The sequence below is a fragment of the Muntiacus reevesi genome, chromosome 19 (assembly GCF_963930625.1).
Source record: "Muntiacus reevesi chromosome 19, mMunRee1.1, whole genome shotgun sequence".
In the NCBI taxonomy this organism is placed as follows: Eukaryota; Metazoa; Chordata; class Mammalia; order Artiodactyla; family Cervidae; genus Muntiacus; species Muntiacus reevesi.
In genome coordinates this window covers 45,344,933-45,367,131 of record NC_089267.1, presented here as the reverse complement: position 1 = coordinate 45,367,131, position 22,199 = coordinate 45,344,933, and the positions used below count along the sequence as shown (strand labels likewise).

The 22,199-nt window shown below is 35.4% G+C and overlaps 1 protein-coding gene across 4 annotated transcripts in view; it reads left to right on the top strand.

Moving 5' to 3' along the window:
- Positions 1–22,199, top strand: part of GRIK2 (glutamate ionotropic receptor kainate type subunit 2) — a 721,691-nt gene that overhangs the window by 335,257 nt on the left and 364,235 nt on the right. For all 4 annotated transcript variants that reach the window (XM_065911321.1, XM_065911322.1, XM_065911323.1 and 1 more), the window contains exons 5-7: positions 9,145–9,326; positions 15,477–15,530; positions 18,627–18,800. In XM_065911321.1, the coding sequence (XP_065767393.1) occupies positions 9,145–9,326; positions 15,477–15,530; positions 18,627–18,800 (410 nt within the window). The remainder of the gene's footprint in view (positions 1–9,144; positions 9,327–15,476; positions 15,531–18,626; positions 18,801–22,199) is intronic.

The window sequence follows — 22,199 nt, the reverse complement described above, 5'->3', positions numbered from 1 at the left end:
TGTTGATGGACATCTACATTACTTCCATGTCCTGGCTGTTGTCAATAATACTGCAATGAACATTGGGGTACATGTGTCTTTTTCAGTTATGGTTTCCTCAGGATATATGCCCAGTAGTTGGATTGCTAGCTCAAATGATAGTTTTATTCCTAGTTTTTTAAGCAATCCCCATACTGTTCTTCATAATGACTGTATCAATTTACCATCCTACCAACAGTGCAAGAGGATTCCCTTTTCTCCATACCGTCTTCAGCATTTATTCTTCGTAGATTTTTTGATGCTGGCCATTCGACTGGTGTGAGGTGATACCTCATTGTCATTTTGATTTGCATTTCTCTAATAATGAATGATGTTGAACATACTTTCGTGTGTTTATTAGCCATCTGTATGTCTCCTTTAGAGAAATGTCTGTTTAGGTTTCCTGCCACTTTTTGATTGAGTTGTTTATTTTTTTGGTATTGAGCTGTGCAAGATGCTTGTATATCAGCTATGTCATTCTTTAAAAATATAGCAGATTTCAAAAAGAGAGAAGTAAATAGCTGTCTGTATGGCTGAAAGTGAAAGCGAAGTGAAAGTGTTAGTCCCTCAGTTAAGTGTGACTCTGTGACCCCATGGTCCCCACCAGGCTCCTCTGTCCATGGAATTCTCCAGGCAAGAGTTCTGGAGTGGGTAGCCATTCCCTTTTCCAGGGGATGTTCCCAACCCAGGGACTGAACTTTGTCTTCTTCCCGATCCAGGATTGAATCCAAATCTCCTGTATTGAAGGCAGATTCTTTACTATCTGAGCTACCAGGGAAGCCCCTGTAAAGTTAGTGTTAGGATTTAAGTGTTTTTCCTCCAGGAAGCCAGACCTCTAATTTTGCTTCCATAGCACTCTCTCTCTTTTTTAAGAAGGTGAAAACCACACTGAAAGTTTCCTCTCATCTTTTCTTCTCCCCACTTTTTTTCTAGACCCCACTTTTCTTTATTTTCTCGTTTCTCTGAGCTGAACAAATTCACCTCACTCCCAAGGAGCGGAGGGCTGACAAAAATTTGGAGACAGTTTTTTTTTTCAGTGTCAATCCACCTCTCCTGTCAAAGCCATTTCTGATTTTCTTGCAATGATTGGCTTGCTTCTTTTATACTTACAACATTGTCATATGTTACAAGGTCCACAACTGGTTTACATATTCTATTTAGTTTTCTTTAAAACACTCTGTAGCACAAACAAAACATTCAATAACAATAACTCCCTGAAATGTTATACTTGGCCTTTGCATAAATTGTCTTTTTCCCACTGAAAAACACACTGGTGGTGATCGAACATAGATGAATCATTTTTATACAGTGCATTTTGGGTGAGGGGAGTCTGGCCTAAATATAGACCACATTCACTGAGATGATAAATAGGCCTGATGAATAAGCCAGGTGGCAAAGCTCTAGTCTGTGTGGCTACTGAAATGGATACGTCAGTCCAGGAGGAAACTTGGGACTCCCTTCCTGGGGCTGAGGGAGGTTGGACCTGCAGGGAAGGGATGTGACTGATCTCATTAGAACCAAGTGCCAGCTGGAGTGTGCATAAATGCTCCTTCTGGATTCTCCTTAAGAGCTAAATTGATGGCAACTTCTGAAAAGAGAATCTCAAACCTCTGTCCCTGTAAGCTTAAGATAAACCTTGATTTTAAGTACTGTAAAATAACTGAAAGCAGAAAAACCTTTAAAAAATGTACTGTCAGTGAAGGAATTAGAGGGGATAGAATGTTACTCATCTACCAAAATAAAGGGATAATTGCAATGTGGTGCTCTTCTTTGTTAGAAGATTTTCAGGAACCCATCTGTGCAAATTGTTTCTATTTTATTATCATTACATCAACTAATTACATTAGGGAAAAGGGGATATTTTAATTAAAAGACTGTTTTAAAGTATTGCAATTCTACCCTCCCATAAAATAACTTAACCAGGTGCCAAATTTGTTAAAGTAAACTACATTTCTGAAAACTGTTGTTTGGAAATTATTTGTGTTAGCCATATTTTAAACAAAGTAGATTTTGCCCTTTTATTTTGTCTAGTACATGGCCCTTTTATTTCTCTTCTGAACAGAGTACCATAGGCCAGGGTCACATATGTTGTTGTTTAGTCAGTAAGTCATGTCTGACTCTTTGCGACCCATGGACTGTAGCCCACCAGGCTCCTCTGTCTATGGGATTTCCCAGGAAAGAATACTGGAGTGGGTTGTCAGGGATACTTCCAACCCAGGGATTGAACTCACATCTCGTGCTTGGCAGGCGGTTCTTTACCACTGAGCCACATGGGAAGCCAAGACCGCATATCAGTTCAGTTCAGTCACTCACTCATGTCCAACTCTTTGTGACTCCATGGGTTGCAGCATGCCAGGATTCTCTGTCCATCACTAACTCCCAGAGCTTACTCAAACTTATGTCCATCGAGTTGGTGATGCCATCTAACCATCTCATCCTCTGTCGTCCTGTTCTCCTCCTGCCTTCAATCTTTCCCAACATCAGGGTCTTTTCTAAGGAGTCAGTTCTTTGCATCAGGTGGCCAAAGTATTGGAGCTTCAGCTTCAGCATTAGTCCTTCCAATGAATATTCAGGACTGATTTCCTTTAGGATGGACTGGTTGGATCTCCTTGCAGTCCAAGGGACTCTCAAGAGTCTTCTCCAACACCACAGTTCAAAAGCATCAGTTCTTCGGCTCTCAGCTTTCTTTATAGTCCAACTCTCACATCCATACATGGCTACTGGAAAAACCATAGCTTTGACTAGACGGACCTTTATTGGCAAAGTAATGTCTCTGCTTTTTAATATGCTGTCTAGGTTGGTCATAGCTTTTCTTCCAAGGAGTAAGCATCTTTTAATTTCATGGCTGCAGTCACCATCTGCAGTGATTTTGGAGCCCAGAAAAATAAAGTCAGCCACTGTTTCCACTGTTTCCCCATCTATTTGCCATGAAGTAATGGGACCGGATGCCATGATCTTAGTTTTCTGAATGTTGAGCTTTAAGCCAACTTTTTCACTCTCTTCTTTCACTTTCATCAAGAGGCTATTTAGTTCTTCGCTTTCTGCCATAAGGGTGGTGTCATCTGCATATCTGAGGTTATTGATATTTCTCCCAGCAATCTTGATTCCAGCTTGAGCTTCATTCAGCCCAGCATTTCTCATGATGTATGCTCCATGTAAGTTAAATAAATAGGACAATATACAGCCTTGACATACTCCTTTTCGTATTTGGAACCAGTCTGTTTTTCCATGTCCAGTACTAACTGTTGCTTCCTGACCTGCATACAGATTTCTCAGGAAGCAGGCAAGGTGGTCTGGTACTCCCTTTCCCTTAAGAATTTTCCACAGTTTATTGTGATCCGCACACTCAAAGATTTTGGTATAGTCAATAAAGCAGAAGTAGATGCTTTTCTGGAACTCTCTTGCTTTTTCAATGATCCAACAGATGTTGGCAATTTGATCTCTGGTTTCTCTGCCTTTTCTAAATCCAGCTTGAACATCTGGAAGTTTTCAGTTCATGTACTGTTGAAGTCTGACTTGAAGAATTTTGAGCATTACTTTGCTGTTGTGCCACATATAAAGTATCCCAATTATTTTGAAGAGCTTACTTTTTTTCCTAAATAGGGAACTCTTTTATTTTACAACAAAACAGTCTTGCCTTCTGTATCATGTATTGATTAGGGTAATCCTTTCTGAAATTGGAAGTTTTAGACTGTGATATGTGGCATAGGAATGCTGGTGGAGGTAGGAAGATCAATAGAGATTCACAGCAGAAAATACATGGCCAGTATTGTAATTAAAAGACATTCCTATTGTTTAAGCCCTTTTTCCTTTCAATAAGGACCTCATCTACGTATATTAACTTACAGGGATGCCATCAAATAATTCATATTAAGATCCCAAGTAAACATCCACTCTTCAGATGTCTTGAATACATCTCCGATTTTGTCAGCTCTCTTATTCTTTTAAGGTGTTCTGAATAATAGAATTCAGACAGGGGTTTGTTTCTAAGTGTCAAATGTAGGGAAGGCAGAGGATCTAGAATGTAAATATAGATTAATGAGAAACAATAGCACTGGGCAGAGCAATGAAATCTTAGAAGCCAAGAGAGATCTTTACGTACCTGTGCAGGAGATGATGGAAAGCTGGAATTTAGAAATCACGATTCTTCTTTCAGTATTCAAACAATCTCTGGATTTCTTCTCTTTGGTTGAAATGTTCAACCATTTTTACTCCAAATACTGATTATGAAAAGCATTATAGAACTGTATCTCATGTGACTAAATCTCTGTATCTCAATTGTGTCTCAAACTGTATCTAATGTGGTTAAAGACTGAATAAATACTACTAATCATTATATTTATCCATGAAACAATGTCTTGTACATAGTAGACATGCAATAAATACATGTTGTATATATAATTAAAACAATAATTCCCTTGAATTCAAGTAGGAGATGGCAAGTCCTACTAGCAGCAGCTATTTTTTTTTTAATTTATCTCTTGAATATTACTTCTCAGGGAAGCTGGCAAGCTGAAATCTGTTATATTAATGCCAGCAGGGAAGTATATGTGTGAAGAGAAGAAGTAAACATTTATTGTACCTGGTGGCTCAATGGACTATCCACATGAGTTCTTAAGACACTTGAAAATAGTTGGCAATATTTATACTTAGGGTGACCCCTACAAATGCTATTTGTGTATATAATACTTCTGAAAATGTCTACTTCCAAGTCAGTTGAGCTTTTCCAATTCAGAACTGTTGAGCTAATCTCTAACTGTATAGCTACTTTTTCTTTGATAATGAGTTTATCTCAACATTTTGATTGATATTTTGATGTTATTAGGTTTTCAGTCTGTATCAGTGTCAAAGTAACTTCCAAGAATAGATTAATAACCAGCACATTTAACAAATAACTATATTTTTTCCTTCTTAGCCCAAATAACAATAATAAAAACCTGCTACTTATTGAAAGTCTAATATAAGCCAGTACCCCTTTGGTGTTTTATGTATTAATTTATATATTGATATAGGTTATATGGTTTTACCCTCTAATAGAGAAGAAGAAAGCAAAACAAATCTCAGATATAATATCTTGCATAAAGATTCACATATCATAGATTTTTTTGAACTGAGATTCACACTCAGCTCTCAGGGTATCACTACTCTGATAGACTAAATACCCCAGATTTATATTTGGCTCACTCAAAATCATGTGAGATAAGTTAGCAAAGGGTGGCTTTCTTTTCTTTATTCATCTAAAGTTGGTATTAGATCTGTCTGTGTTTATATAAATAATGAAAATAATAGAAATTTAGAATTAATGATATTTTAGGGATAATCCAATAAACATTTATTTGATGCATGAGTAATGAGTTTTTTTTTTTCTATCTCTCTTATTCCTATAGTCAGTTGTATTTACAGTTTTCTAACTCACTCTTCCTGGTTGGAAATCAATTCTGAATTATTTTATTGTCTTATGCTACTAGTTAATATAAAGTAATTATTATTCTATAATATTGCTCTGCCAAAGTGGTTCAAAGGGTAACTCTCATAAGACACCAAAAATTGTATCTATCTTTGGAAATTGACCACACTCTTTGATGACCAAGAAAATCATCTGGAGCAATTATTAAAAATCCTCATGTATGAGTTGTATCCCCTGCAGATTTTGACTTGGCTTTTTAGATGGTACAGATTCACAGATTGTACAGATTGACATATTCACAGATTACTGTCATCCGTTCCAAAGTTTGGAAGCCACTGCCTTAAAGCAGTTATACTCTATTTATAAAATGTTGTTAAACAATGTTACTGTGTGTGCGTGTGCTCAATCACTCAATTGTGTCTGATTCTTTTCGGCCCCATGGACTGTAGCCCACCAGACTCCTCTGTCCATCGAATTTTCCAGGCAAGAATACTGGAGTGGCTTGCCATTTTCTATTCCAGAGGATCTTCCTGACCCAGGGATCAAACTCATGTCTATTTCATCTCTTGCATTGGCAGGTGGATTCTTTACCACTATTGCACCTGGGAAACCCAAAACAATATCACTATCCTTAAGATTTTTATTATAACTTTGTTGTGAAGTAACCTCATGTGCAAAGAAGTTTATAGCATTTTATACACATTTTAGAGAATTTTATAATCCAATGCTAAACACTAGTATAATTAAGCACGTTTCATAAACTCATATATTTGTTTTCACCTTTGTACAATTCAGTGTTAACATCTGTACTCATAACATATATAATTCCCTACACTGAATTGTACTATGTTCAATGGTACATTTGATCTCAGTTAATAATGTAATATTTATTTTATTGTTGTTAGTAAATACTTAAACTTGTAAAACAAAATAAGATAATTATATTGTGTAATTTATGCAAATATTATTTGCAGAATTTTAAATATCAAAATTCTAAACTAACTTACAATAAAGTAAATTTTATGGGACAATACTTTAAAAGCAAAAGTTATTAGGTGTATTTTTTTATATTAGGTGTATTTATGAATTTATATGTATATATATTTCCATTTATTTTTATTAGTTGGAGGCTAATTACTTTACAATATTGCAGTGGTTTGTGCCATACATTGACATGAATCAGCCAAGGAGTTACATGTGTCCCCATCCTGAACCCCCCTCCCACCTCCCTCCCCATCCCATCCCTCTGGGTCTTCCCAGTGCACCAGCCCCGAGCACTTGTCTCATGCATCCAACCTGGACTGCGATCTGTTTCACACTTGATAATATACATGTTTCGATGCTGTTCTCTCAGATCATTCCACCCTTGCCTTCTCCCATAGAGTCCAAAAGTCTGTTCTGTACATCTGTGTCTCTTTTTCTGTCTTGCATATAGGGTTATCATTACCATCTTTCTAAATTCCATATATATGTGTTAGTATACTGTATTCATCTTTATCTTTCTGGCTTACTTCACTCTGTATAATGGGCTCCAGTTTCATCCATCTCATTAGAACTGATTCAAATGCATTCTTTTTAATGGCTGAGTAATATTCCATGGTGTATATATACCACAGCTTCCTTATCCATTCCTCTGATGATGGGCATCAAGGTTGCTTGCATGTCCTGGCTATTATAAACAGTGCTGCGATGAACGTTGGGGTGCACGTGTCTCTTTCAGCTCTGGATTCCTCAGTGTGTATGCCCAGAAGTGGGATTGCTGGGTCTTATGGCAGTTCTATTTCCAATTTTTTAAGGAATCTCCACACTGTTCTCCATAGTGGCTGTACTAGTTTGCATTCCCACCAACAGTGTAAGAGGGTTCCCTTTTCTCCACACCCTCTCCAGCATTTACTGCTTGTAGACTTTTGAATAGCAGCCATTGACTGGCATGTAATGGTACCTCATTGAGGCTTTGATTTGCATTTCTCTGATAATGAGTAATGTTGAGCATCTTTTCATGTGTTTGTTAGCCATCTGTATGTCTTCTTTGGAGAAATGTCTGTTTAGATCTTTGGCCCATTTTTTGACTGGGTCATTTATTTTTCTGGAATTGAGCTGCGGGAGTTGCTTGTATATTTTTGAGATTAATCCTTTGTCTGTTTCTTCATTTGCTATTATTTTCTCCCATTCTGAAGGCTGTCTTTTCACCTTTCACTTTTATCTTTCATGTCCTAAGGATGAAAATACTTAAAATTAGTCATACTAATTTTATTAACTATGTTGAAACATGCTAACATGTATATAGCATTGTATGTCTAAGAGGATGTATTACTTAATTAAAAACTGAATGAAAAACTTTCCAGAATTAGATTTTATTCTTTAGATCTCTTACATTATTTTAATATACAGTATATTTTTGTCATAATAGAAAGTGAAGTCGCTCAGGCATGTCCGACTCTTTGTCATCCCATGAACTATAGCCTACCACACTTCTCCATCCATTGGATTTTCCAGGCAAGAGTACTGGAGTGGGTTGCCATTTCCTTCTCCAGAGGATCTTCCCAACCCAGGGATGGAACCCAGGCCTCCCACATTGTAGGCAGACGCTTTACCATCTGAGCCACCAGGGAAGGCCTAAGAAGATACTTTTTATTCCTGTTTCCAAATAAAGTTATACATATACACCAAATTACTAAACCACTACTTTTAAAAAAATAAATAAATAAAAAAGAAGCCATCAAAGTTTTTAATAACGGAGAATAACTGCATTAAGTGTATATATTAAAAAACGGTGTTTAATTAGTTAGACAAACTAGAACAATAGTCTGGAGAAGGAAATGGCAGCCCACTCCAGTACTCTTGCCTAGAATATCCCAGTGGATTGCCGTACATAAGGTCGCACAGAGTCAGACACAACTGAAGTGACTTAGCATGCATGCATGCATTGGAGACGAAAATGGCACCCCATTCCAGTGTTCGTGCCTGGAGAATCCCAGGGACAGAGGAGCCTGGTGGGCTGCCGTCTGTGGGGTCGCACAGAGTCGGACACGACTGAAGTGATTTAGCAGCTGCAGCAGAACAGTAGTCACTGACGTAATAACCTGTAAGACATTCTCACAAAACAACTATTAATGTAAAATAAAACCTCTCTGTATATATGTGCAAATACATAAGAAATACATGGAAGATAATATTTCAAGCCATCAACCATGACAACACACTGGGAGTAGAGTTAGGGTACGAAGGGAATCTGTTTTATTCTATATTCTTTTATGTGTTTAAATTGCTTACATTTAACTAATAGCCATGTATGTCTTTCATTCTTTAAGATATACCCTAATATTTTGAGAGGTAATATTAACAAAAATGGGGCTTCCCTGATGGCTCAGAGGGTAAAGAATCTGCAATGCAGGAGCCTCAGGACTAGCAGGTTTGATCCTTGGATCAGGAAGATCCTTTGGAGGAGGAAATGGCAACCCACCCCAGTATTCTTGCCTGGGAAATCCCATGGACAAAGGAGTCTGGCAGAGTCCATAGGGTCACAAAGAGTCGGACATGACTGAGCACTTGGCACATTAACAAACACAACTGGCGATTAGGAATTCTGAAGCAGGAATTTCAGTGGTCGCATCATGAAATGTACACGGCCAGGAAAATCAGGCACTGTAGTGTTTTGTGAGTTCTATGAGCCACTGTGATTTTTCTCTAACGTTCTTTTTTTTTTTTTTTCATTAAAGGTCTCATTCGCTTGCAAGAGCTCATCAAAGCCCCATCAAGATACAATCTTCGACTTAAGATCCGTCAACTACCTGCTGATACAAAGGATGCAAAACCCTTACTGAAAGAGATGAAAAGAGGCAAGGAATTTCATGTCATCTTTGACTGTAGCCATGAGATGGCCGCAGGCATTTTGAAACAGGTAATTGCTAAATTATTCAAGTTCTTAATTTCTTTATTATATTTGAATTTGAAGTATGTTTTTTGTTTGTTTGTTTTTGTCCACATTGCCTGGCATTTGAAAACTCCCCAAACAGGGGTTGAACCTGTGCCACCTGAGGTGGAATCACAGAGTCTTAACCACTGGGCTGCCAGAGAAGTCCCCTGGTTTTTGATTTTTAAATGAAGTTGTTATTGTTACATGGTCAGCTTAAAAATAGTCAGAGAAGTCACTTTGATATAAATTTTCTTATAAAAAAATCTGACAAGTGCTTTTAAGTAATTGTCTTAAAAGGAAAGTAATATAGATAGTGATGATCTTCAAAGCAGATTGAAATTCTGAGGTTAGTTTCAAATGGCTAAAATACTGTTTGTTATTGCGAATGTTGATTAAAGCAATAGATATTTCTATTTTGTGCTGAAATGAGGGAATAAACTTCAAAGCAAAAATAAGAGAAAAAAAATTGTTCTTTACCTGACATATATGCTATGCTGAGATGCCTTACGCATTTGATCTTATTTAATCATCACCATAATCAAAGGATTATATAAAAAATGATTATGTAGTGATTATGTTAAACATAATCAAATAATTATGTAAAAAAATCAAATAATCTGTAAAGATGGAGACTAGATCCACTTTACAGATGAAGAACCTGAGTCTCAGAAAGGTTAAGTAACCTTACTAATTCCATCAGCAAGTGTATAGTAGAGGGATTTGTATTTCTCCTTAGTGATGTTAAGAACTATTCTTTCCAGAATAAAGCATTGTCTACTTAAAAAGATAATACTAAATCAACTAAAGCAAACAATTAATAGCAGTAAAAACCTCTTACTATGACTTCAACACTATTCAAACCTTACAGCCCACTGAAAAACAATTATTATTAGCTCATACATGAGGGGATTGATGTAGGGGGTTAAATAGCTAGTATAAAGCTGTATTATATAGTAGAATCTGAATTTGAACACACGTCTTTGGACTTTGTTTTTTAAGCTCTTTTATACATGCTGGCACTGGAAATAAGTCAACTGTCTTGATAAAATTTAGGATAAGTTATCTCTACCAGAGGGTTATGCAGATTCAGATGTCAAATTATATCTCATAAAATATAACTACCAACAGTAAATGCCTGTTATAACATGGTTAGTTTATTAAGCAGATGTTTGTCTAATCTTCCAATATGGATGTTGATTTCACTACAATAAAATATTTAATTGGATTTGGAAAATTGCTCTAGTGTTATATTTGAGTAATAAAGAATGTAAGTATGGTTGTGGTTGTTTAGTTGGGACTTTTGGAATAAAATGATATAATAAAGTAAGCACTGGAATTTAGAGTTGGAATTTATTTTTCATTTAATAACAAAAATTCTTGATCATGTTCGTAATACACAGACTTGGAAAGAGAGCCTTTCCTTTATGCCTGGGATGGGTAGCACTGTACTATTTGTCAGTGACAGATAGTATGCTTTCTCTAGACTTCCAACAAGTGTGTATGATGATCAATTGTCTTTTCTGTAGAGTAATTAACTCTGACTTATTTTGCTGTTTGAAAGGTGAGAATATCTATCACTTTTAATAACAGAATTTCCATTCTTTCTTTTATTGATTTATCCATTATTTTATATTTGCTCTCTGATGTGTAACCTGCTGTTTAGAAAATGAAAACAAAATTAAAGTTGTTTTCAAAATATATTAAACAGAAGAATTATGTAATTTTAATAAGATTAGTAGGTGAGAAATCAGAACAAAAGTAAAATGAGAATATGAAAGTTAAATTGAAGTCAGAATAACACTTTCACATAGAAAGCATGCTTTTCGATTCTATAACACTGGCAGATCACATATGGTGAGGTTATTTTTAAAAACTTACCTTGTCCCAGAAAGCATTTGTCTCATATATGGATCTCAGTTAGCCTAGAAACCAATTCAAAAAGAAAGTAAATAACTTATTTTTTGTAAATGTAGCAGTACATTTAATAGGACTCCACTTTATGACTTATGAAATTGTTCCAAGATTCTTCAGCACTGGCTAATGATGAAACTCCAAAGAAATGGTTTAAGAGTTGAATAGCAGGCATAAATGGAGCTTTCAGCTTGTCTGGTTTACTCCAAGAACAAATATTAGGAATATCCAGAAAAAGAGATTTTTGTTTGTTTAATTTAAACTAACATAGCTCTTACTAAATTTGGAGCAACCTTGAATTTGAAGTTTTTCTGCCTCAAAGCTTTAAAAGTGAGTGAAGCCTGGGCCTGGCTAGATTTCCTCTGAGGCAGATTCAGGGCACTCATTGTCATACATGCGTTAATAGCAAGAGATTCCAGTCTTCTCAGATTTGCCAAAGAGAATCCTCTATGGTAGGGCCGAGATGATGTGCAGTAAAACCTCAGGAGGGCATTCTATCACAGAAAGAAATAGCAACCAAGAACTTTGAAGTCTATATCATAGAATGTGAAATCAAATTTTTTAGCTTGGAAAATGTAAAAGCAGAAGCAAAGAAACTGCTGCAGCAGCAAGTAAAATAAAATAAAATTTCAAGAAGCATGTATAAAGTCTACCACTCCAATTGTTAACGTTGAGCAATGTATCTCATGGGCTTCGCAGGTGACTTAGTGGCAATCTGCCTGCCCAGGAGACATGGGTTCTATCCCTGGGCCAGGAAGACCCCTTGAAAAGGAAATGGCAACCCATTCTAGTATACTTGCCTGGGAAATCCCACGGACAGAGGAGGCCTGGAGGGCCACAGTCCATGGGGTCACAGAGTCGGACAGGGTTGAGCAACTAAACGATGACACTGATGTCCAGATAGAACGTGAAGGATAAACTGGCTGCAAATTGTACGCCTGAATAACTGTGTGTGTTAATTGTCATATAGTATTGTTAACACTACATCAGTTAAACGTTGGGAAATTCTAACGATATTTTTATTTTGGAAAATTAATCTGTGGTATTTCTTTCCAGGAGGGTGACATGGCACATATGATTTTCTATTGTGGCCACTGTTATTTATCCATAAGAAGATGATAATTTTATTCTTTTTAATGTGATTTGAAGTGTGCATATAGTTCATTCAAATGTAGTACTAGAAAGACCTAAAGGCTTTAATTAAAAGATTGAGTGCAAGTTCTTTCTAAATTCCCACTGGAAATTACTAGCTCACCTTCCAAGAGAGTATCCCAGTTGTTCACTTTTGTTCATGTTATAGCTAAACTTCTCTACTTAGATCTTAGTTCAAAGTCCATAACTGGCTCTTGTTTTCAGTATCAAAGACTTAAGGGAGATCAATGAAAGGCACACACAGTCCTGTTATTCCTTACAGTTTTCTTCTCAAGAAGATGAGGAAGAAACCTGCAGCTGATGCAGAAGACTGTCTCCTTAACTACATCCCACTCTCCTCCAAAACATAATTTCCAGTATTGGCCTGAGAGTCCCAGGTTTTCAAATTGTCAAGGAGGAAACAGTCAAAATTTTAGAATATGTAGATCGTAAAGTGGATCTATATCTTTGGGAATATACAATATACCACTTTATAAAAGGCATAGATCATGCTGTATATACCAGCCCCAGGAGTTAGAGACCTGGAGTTCATCTTTACATGCTCTCTCAATTTGTTGGCTAATTTATTCATTCTTATTATGTCTTAGTTTCTTCACCTGTAAAATAAGTATGATAATCGGAGCTACTTCATAGGTTTTTTAATGAAGCTTAAATTGATTAAAATATGCAGTGTGCTTAGAATAGTACCCAACACATTTTAGGCATTATGTAACTGCTATTTATAGTTATGCATCTGAATTGCTATTTCTTTCATATACATCTCCCTATATTTCTATGCCTATTGAGTTCATAAAGTGAAAAACTGACATGGGTAATGCTGAGCTGTCACTGGAGAGTTCTGAAGTTGAGAAACCTTTATTACATATCCATCAGGAACAATGAATACCTTCTACAAAGATAATCCTCTAAATTTTTATTTAATAAGAAGCATTTTCTCTCATTTTGCTTAAATGCAAACTTTATCAATGTTGTTGGCTCATGTAATTGTTTATGTTTGGCTCATATAATTTTTATCAATTCAGGAAATATTATTTGTTTCCTAAAGTCTGTACATCTAATTCAACTGTGCTTGTGGCGGGTAGGGGAGGGTGTTCCCCACACCACAAGCAATGTTCTGACGCCAACTCATTGTCCTACAATCCAGCTTAATTTTGACAGTATCTATCCAGAGATAGCATCAACCTCTACAGATTAAGGGCTTAGTTCTATTAATATAAGACTGTCTTTCTCCCTCCTCCCCCACCACCTCAGATGCCAACCACAAGTCCAGGTTATCATCTATGCTTCTAACCCACTGGCTATAGATTGGACATTTCTACAATCCCCTCCTTAGGTTTGTTTAACTTGCTAGAGCAGCTCACAGAACTCAGAGAAACATTTTTCTTACCAGATTCCCAGTTTATTATGAAAGGATATAACTCAGTAACAAGCAGATTGAAAAGGTGCATAGGTCAAAATATGGGGAGAGGGAAAAGAGCTTCCATGCCCCATCTGAATAATCTACTCTCCTCGCATGGTCACATGTTCATCAATCTGGAAGCTCTCCAGATCCTCTCCTTTAGGTTTTTATGGAGACTTCAGTACATAGGCATCACCGATTGAATCGTTGACTTGAGATGATGGAACTCTTATCTCCAGCCCCTCTTCCCTTCCTAGAGTTCAGGGGGCAGAGGTGGGTAGAACTGAAAGTTCCAACTTTCCTTTCCAAGGTTGCTTTCCTGACAATAAGCACCCCCTCTCCCGCCCCTGCAATCTTTAGGGGATTTCCCCAAATCACCTCTTTTCACATAAACTCAGTTGTGGTTTAAAGGTGCTTGTCAAAAATTACAAGGCATTCATTTCACTTTTATGGCTCTGAAGTAATTTCAGGAAATGAAGAAAAGAGACCAACTATAATAACAAAAGTTGTCCCCATTGCTTTTATCGTTTGGGAAATTCCAAGAGTTTCTGGAGCTCTGTGCCAGAAGTGGAGATGAAGACTAAATACATATTTTCTTATTATAAATCACAATATCACACTTTCTAAATTCCTTTCCTCTGTTCAATTCTTTGATGCCAACTTTCACTAACAAATGTTTCTCCCTTTTTAAAAAGTACATTTTATATGTCCCTCAAATTTTTCAAAAAACATCCATCTTCTTGACTGATAGATATTAATTTGTAGAAACACAAATTTTATTAGACCCAATTGGTTACTACCTACCTATGAACATGGAATACAGAGGATGTAACTGGGGCAGCCACTTAGTAAACCAATCTGAGTAGTTGTTTGTAGAAGAGTATTAGATGTACCTGAGAATACTCGTTTACTAAGAGCTCTTCATTCAGCTCAAAAATGCATCATTTTTCAACTATCATCACCGAATACTGTTCATTGATAAACAGCTATTTCAAATGCATTCTCTATTTTCAGAGAGGTAATTGATGCTTCTTATGACTGGAAGTTCTGCTCCAAAAGCCCTTGTTTTAGGACTGATGGTCTAAAATTGATGAGGGCTGTTGAGGTGTGAAAATAAAACATAGTAAATTTCAATTGGTCTATTAATAAAAAGCAAAAAACACTTTATCTGTACAGTGGTGATTTACATTTACTTCATTAATACTAAGAAAATGCCTAAAATGCTCAAAAAAAGCTCTGTTGGTATTGTACTTTGGAACACTCTTTTTCTAACTGAGTAACACTTTTCAACAAAATAAAATGTGTTCCTTATTATGATATTTGTAGTAGGGACATTACAAATATAATGAACTAGGATGTACTAATTTCAGGTTTTGTTTCAAATTTAAGGCCTCTTTTAATATGTAAAGCTATAAGCCTTACAATTGCGAACATTCAACTAATAGCTTTTTTATCAAGAGAACTGTTTCAGAAATTCCTTCCTAACCACTAATCTTCTTTAACTATGGAAAAAAGATTTAATTTGACCCAATTTTAATGTAACCTGAGTATTATACACTGATTCTTCATTACATATTAACTATTTTCTTCTCATTTGTCTTAGTGACATAAGGTATTTCATGTAATGTGTACTTCAATGTTAATATTTTAATATTTTATTTTTTATTTCTTAGGCATTAGCTATGGGAATGATGACAGAATACTACCATTATATCTTTACCACACTGGTAAGTAATTCATGAAAAATATAAACATAATGCTCTAAAGTTTCTTATAATGAATTTCAGGCTGAAAAATGGGCTTTGAGTGGGAAGAAGTAATATAATGGCAGCCCTTTATAGTTAGAATTTATTTTATTTTTATAAAACCCAAGAGGAATTAACATCACAGATAACTAATGATTCTTGGTGGGAAGCTGTTGATTTTAAAATAATATAATTTCGGATATCAACTCAAAATAATGTGTCTTACTTTTATATTGCTTAGAAGACTTTCAGAACATCATGAATTTTAAGATTAGTTTGCTGAGAAATCAATGCTTTAGAAAAGCATAAATTCTTATCTTGTTACCTCTACTGACTTAACAAAAATCACATTTATTTAAGCTGCTCCTTTTGTAGATTAAGTTTCTATTTTGTTTTTGCATATGTTAAATTGGATTTTTTAAGTATATATGATCTAATTTGCAAATAGCAAATTGAATGTTACCTTTATCTTTTGTCTTTAATACTCACTACACAGTTTTTTCTTAATGTGCACGCAGACCTGACTTGTTTTCTATCAAACCTACTTACCCTTAGCTCTGTTTCTTACCAACACATTACCCTAGTTTGCCATTCACTGTGAAACTGGTGTCTGTCTCTGCCACTAGTTCTCTCCTGCCCACCTCCCAGTAGGAGAGTGTTTCCAAGTTTGGGCCTGTATCTTATTTTCTTTTATCCTCTTTGATTATTTTCTTCAAAAGTGGTATGTATTTATAGCTTTAATCATTACCTTTGTTCAGCTGAGATCTAAATGTCCCTCTGTAACATTCCTGAATTGTTGTATATTGCTGCATTACAGAGCATTTCTAATTGTTGTGGCTTTAATATAATTTCAAGTTATTTAAACCTTAATGCATTGTCCTCTCAATTGACTCATCTTCTGAATTCTTCAAAGGTTCCATTATCTTTGATTCCTGTATCCCCAACAAATTCTACTGATTTTTCCTCTGTAGTGTCTCTCAGTTCAGTTCAGTTCAGTTCAGTCACTCAGTCATGTTAGACTCTTTGCCACCCCATGGGCTGCAGCATGCCAGGCTTAGGGTAGTGTCTCTAGTATGCATCTCCTTCTTGCAATGACCAGTCTCACCAATACTCTTTCATTGTTAACTCAAAAGTTTTCCAGTTGATCTTCTTGCTTTTAGGAGTCTTAAATTTATCAGAACAAATTATTAAAATTTAGTTGATCACAATAGCTTCTTATAAAAACAATTCTTCTCCAATAAAGATGCTTCATACAGTAGGTTGTATTTTACTGGTAAATACCAAGGTTAACTCTGCTGTATCTCTTTATTACCTCTTACCAGGTGGCTTTTTGCAGCCCCTAGGAAACTTAGTCATGGGCTGATGGATAATGAGTAGGAGCCTTCACTTGTCAGCAAATTATATTTCAATGCTTTGCAACTCAGTTATGCCATAATCATCAGATTTTGGGAAATCAAAAGTATCTCTTAAAAAGGAAAAAAAAAAGGAAAAATAAAACTAGTATATATAGAACTCATTAGCCTATAATTGAAGGCCTTTTATAGTTTGATTCTAACCTAACTTCCCTACTTTCTTTTGTTGCTGTTCTCCTTTATGAATTCTCTTATAGCCAAAATGGTTTAGTCTCCCGAGCAGCTTTTATATTTTCTAATTTTTGTGTCTCTACTGACATTTGGTCTTTTGCCTATCAAAAGCATGGCCATTCTTTAGTGGAAGCTCAGATCCCATCTGCTCTATGAAGCTGTCCCTGACTCTAAAAGTTGAAAATCATTTGTCTTGCTTCTGACTGCTTGCACTTACGCTCCTTTGCCCCTTAGCATATATTGCATTGCTGTGTGTGTGTCTATATATAGAGCCATATGTATATATAGTCAAAGAGAGAGAAATTCTCCTTGGCTAGCCTTCCAACTTTGAAAATTAAAAACCTGAAATTTCCTTATGTTTTCCACAGCACAGAGCAGAAGTTAGGCCAGTGTCAGCTTCTCTCCACTGAATTTAGTTCCTATATCTAGTCTAGGGCTTCCTTTGTGGCTCAGCTGGTAAAGAATCCACCTGCAATGTGGGAGACCAGGTTCGATCCAGGGTTGGGAAGATCCCCTGGAGAAGGGAAGCGCTACCCACTCCAGTATTCTGGCCTGGAGAATTCTGTGGACTGTATAGTCCATGGGATCGCAAAGAGTCGGACACGACTGAGCGGCTTTCACTCCACTGCACTTCATCTGGTCTGTACAGTTGTCGGGGTCTGAGGCAAGCTGTGCCCAACCCAGGCCCCATGGCGCTGATCTTGTCCTGCCTAATCCTCCGTGGTTCTCGTTGTCGTCCTCAATATCCAAGGATTACTAATGCTAACTCAAAGAGGGCGGAAATCCCACATCTTGAATGTTCTAGTGACATCTGGCTGCCCTGACAGCTTTAACCTCCTTTTATCTCCTGGGGAAACCAAAGGGCAGATCCAGAGCGTTCACTGTATAGAGAGTGGAAAGGACAACCACAGTCTAAAAGGTTATTTGTAGGGGAGTTGCTGAGTAGAGTGGAACTCCCAGAGTTCTGTAACCAATAAGGCCAGTTTGGGTGACTTTTTTCCCCTCAACTTTGATATAATAAGCTAGAAGCCATATATCATTGTTTATTAAAAATAAAAGGCAAGGCAGAAAACACAAAATGGCAATAATCAAAGAAGCAAGATATGGAAAAATACTTATAGTCAGTGAATGTAAAACACAAATACATAAAATTTAAGGGCAAGCTATCCTTAACATAGAGAAGAAAGCTTATGCAAACTTTAAAGGAAGTTTGTAGAAAAGCCTATTGTTCCATTGGTGGAATTGGAATAATATATATATATGTACATGTTTAAGTATAGTGTGTGTATATATATATATATATATATATATATATTTACATCGACAAAACATGACAATAAGTGTATTTGAGTCTTGGTGATTTGTGACGTTAAACATCATTTGAGACATAGTGGTGTTAACTATCCTAAGGGGAGCAAGAATACATGACTATTTCAATTACACTTGCCTATGAATATTTTCTCTTGATACTAACACAAAGAAATTTGTCTTTTAGGACCTCTTTGCTCTTGATGTGGAACCCTATCGATACAGTGGTGTTAACATGACAGGGTTCAGAATATTAAATACAGAAAATACACAAGTCTCCTCCATCATTGAAAAGTGGTCCATGGAACGGTTGCAGGCACCTCCGAAACCCGATTCAGGTTTGCTGGATGGATTTATGACGGTATGAATACCTACTTTAAAGATAAGTTTGTGTAATTCAAAGTAACATTACATAAATTATTGAATCCTCTGGATCCGAGCTTTGGTTTAGTTACCAGTGTTAAAGGCATGCTATCAGAAGCACAATTGCAAATAATTCTATTAACAAAAATTATCTAAATCAATTTTACATGGCAGTTTAGACTTTTATCCACGTATCTCAAAAAGCATTACAACTACTGTTAGAATACTACAATGAAAGGGATTTCTCTAGTTAGCTAGTCCATATATAGGATAAATTAGAGACTTGAAAAGAAGATATTAACCTGAAAGTTATCCTTCTGATCTTAGCTACCAATATATGATTACTGTTCATCATGTTGGTTTCTGGTATCTGATATCATATAAATGACAAAATTTTCCCCTGAACTTACCCTTTAAGTTTCCAGATTAACCAATAATCTCACTTGTTATTTTCAAGTCTTAGTTTTAAACCTAAAATCTACATTAATGCATAAACCATGAAAGGATACATTCTTACATAACTAGTTGCTTATACCAGTTCTGCCAATGAAAATCTAATGCCATGTATACACATAATTTCAAATTTTCTTATAGCTATGTTAAAGAGCATACACAAAAGATAAATTTCAATATTATTAATTCATTTTATTTAACCCAAAATAAAATGTCATTATTTATACAATCAATATAAAATTATGAGTGATATATTTTACATTCTTTTTTTCTACTAAGTCTTTGAAAGTTGGTTTGTACTTGGCACTTTATGTATTCGTTCTGACTAGTCACACTTCAGGTTCTCAATGGCCAAATGTAGCTATTTGCTACCTTATAGGACCAAGTAAGTTTATACTGTACTATTTAACAAATTATAAATGTCTGATAAATTCTCATCAATCTATTTTCTTTAGATAAAGTTACTGCTGTAATTTAGGAAATTGCTCAGTACTTTGGTAATATTTATATTTCCTAGGTCATTAAAAAGTTTCTTTCTAAATGGAAACTTTAAGCAGAAACATCCTCTATCCCGATGTGTGGAAAAGCCTTTTCTATATAATTGCAATGTTCCCATTAATTGTTTCAATGGGGCTTCAATGTATGTTTTTAATGTTGTAGCAAAATAAGGGAAAATTTGTTATTTCTTTTCCTTTCGAAGGAGATTTAGTAATACAAACTGTCTTCACAGAGACTGTGAAAATAAATAAGCTACTAGAATTTGAAAATGTCTTATATCCACATTAATTTAAAAGAAATAATATGAAGGGAATTTTACTCCTTTGTATAAAAATAGGTGATTGACTAGTTCTAGTATTTTAGTTTTATCTTAAGGTATATTTGAGAGGCTTTATTGGGAGGAAAATGCATAACCTAAAAATGAAGGTATTTTATTTTTCCTCTGAAGCACATCCGGATTAAAAATAAAACACAACTAAGAATTAATTACAAATAGTATAGTTTATCCCCAGTTTGAAGATGGTGAATCAAACTTTTGGCACCTAGTAGACAATGGCACCCCACTCCAGGACTCTTGCCTGGAAAATCCCATGGATGGAGGAGCCTGGTAGGCTGCAGTCCATGGGGTTGCAAAGAGTCAGACACGACTGAACGACTTCACTTTGACTTTTCACTTTCAAGCGCTGGAGAAGGAAATGGCAACCCACTCCAATATCCTTGCCTGGAGAATCCCAGGGACGGGGGAGCCTGGTGGGCTGCCGTCTATGGGGTCGCACAGAGTCGGACACGACTGATGTGACTCAGCAGCAGCAGCAGACAATGTTACTTTTAAAAATTAAAATATATACTACCTTTTAAATTATTTTAACCATGTATATATTTTTCCATATATGCTTTCTAAATCTCTTTCCCTTTCTTTAATTTCAAGATGGATTTTGTTATTCGTTATTCAAAACGTTGTCAAATGGTTTTAGGAAGAGTATATTAATAAGTATCATGATGGTCTTAACACTTTCGTGCTTTAAGACTTCCACTGATGTGTGCAAGGATTAGTACCCTGTTTTATATATCAGAATCAGAAAAATTATCCAGCCTTACTTTTGTACTCTCTTTATTTCTATATGATTCCTGTATGATGCTATGTGTCATTCCCTGAAAATTCTAATGACTTAAGTAGACTATTGAAAGAGATAAATTCAAAGGAAGGTAAATTAATTTCTTATCTAGAAAGATAGGGGCTCTCGGAGAGAATTAATTTTCATAAAATGGATCAAAAAGACAAGAGTGTTAGGATGAATGCTGTTTGGGTTTCTTCTTTCTAGTCCGTCCCTCAGTTCTGCCCGTCTTCTGTACTGACAAGTAATTTAGTGGGAATGGATAACTGATAGAACAAAAATGCTTTGATGACAAAATGATTAGCCTATTTTTTGAAAAATCTGGGCATAGTATATAATCCATAGATATTGACATCTTCAGAAGAATGTTTAATGCCAACACTCTGTTCTTTGTTGTAGTCGTGAAATAACTTTTCAAAGAGATCTTAAATAAGAAAAAAAAAGAAAGTATAAGAAATAATTGCCTCTTTATTTATATATTTTTATTTGAATTTCTGGAAAATATAAGTTTCATCAGAAGGCTTATAGGAGAACATTTTTCAATTGAATGACTGAAGATAAATTTCCCTATATGAGCACTTTTTGAATAGTTTTTACCTAAAAATGTCTACCAGCTATTTATGTTATTATATTTATAAATAGAGCAGGGAACACAAAGTATTTTGGAAATAAACATAAAATTTGCTATATATATATTTACCTTTTAAAATGGATGCAGACTGATGACATTTTTTACAATTTTCCTCTTGGAAAATTGATTATTATCTTTTAAAATATTTTCATTATATAGTATTATTTAATATGAAAGATTATATGTAAGATATTTTATTATATAAAATTAATTAGTTATAAATAGGACAAGCTTATTAAAAAATAAAACCAGTATGAGATCTGTATAAAAATCTTGGTGTATTTATACCTTGTTATGAGTATTCTCTTTCTTTTCCATTTAAGTTTATATTGTAAGCATTGTCCTAGTTATTAAAGGAAAAGAAGTTAATAAGCTATTTCCTCTGTGAACAGAGTAAAGAAATTAAGAGGATTCTAGTTAGAAAAGAGAAGAATTATAGCCTGGCATTGTAAAGTTGGCTACATTCTCTTTAGTCAATTCATGAGATCTCAGTGTTTATATATCCCTTGTTCTTTTTTTTCCCTTATGGCCCCATAAAGAGATAGATTATCAGCAAAATTCCTAGAGTTGGAGCGAGACCCATTATTATCAGTATCATAGTCATTTGTCACTATGTAAGATCACAGTGCTTAGACTTTCACTTTCTTTATATTTGAGCTATAAAAAGGAACAATGAATGAAATTCATAAGAATTTTTCTG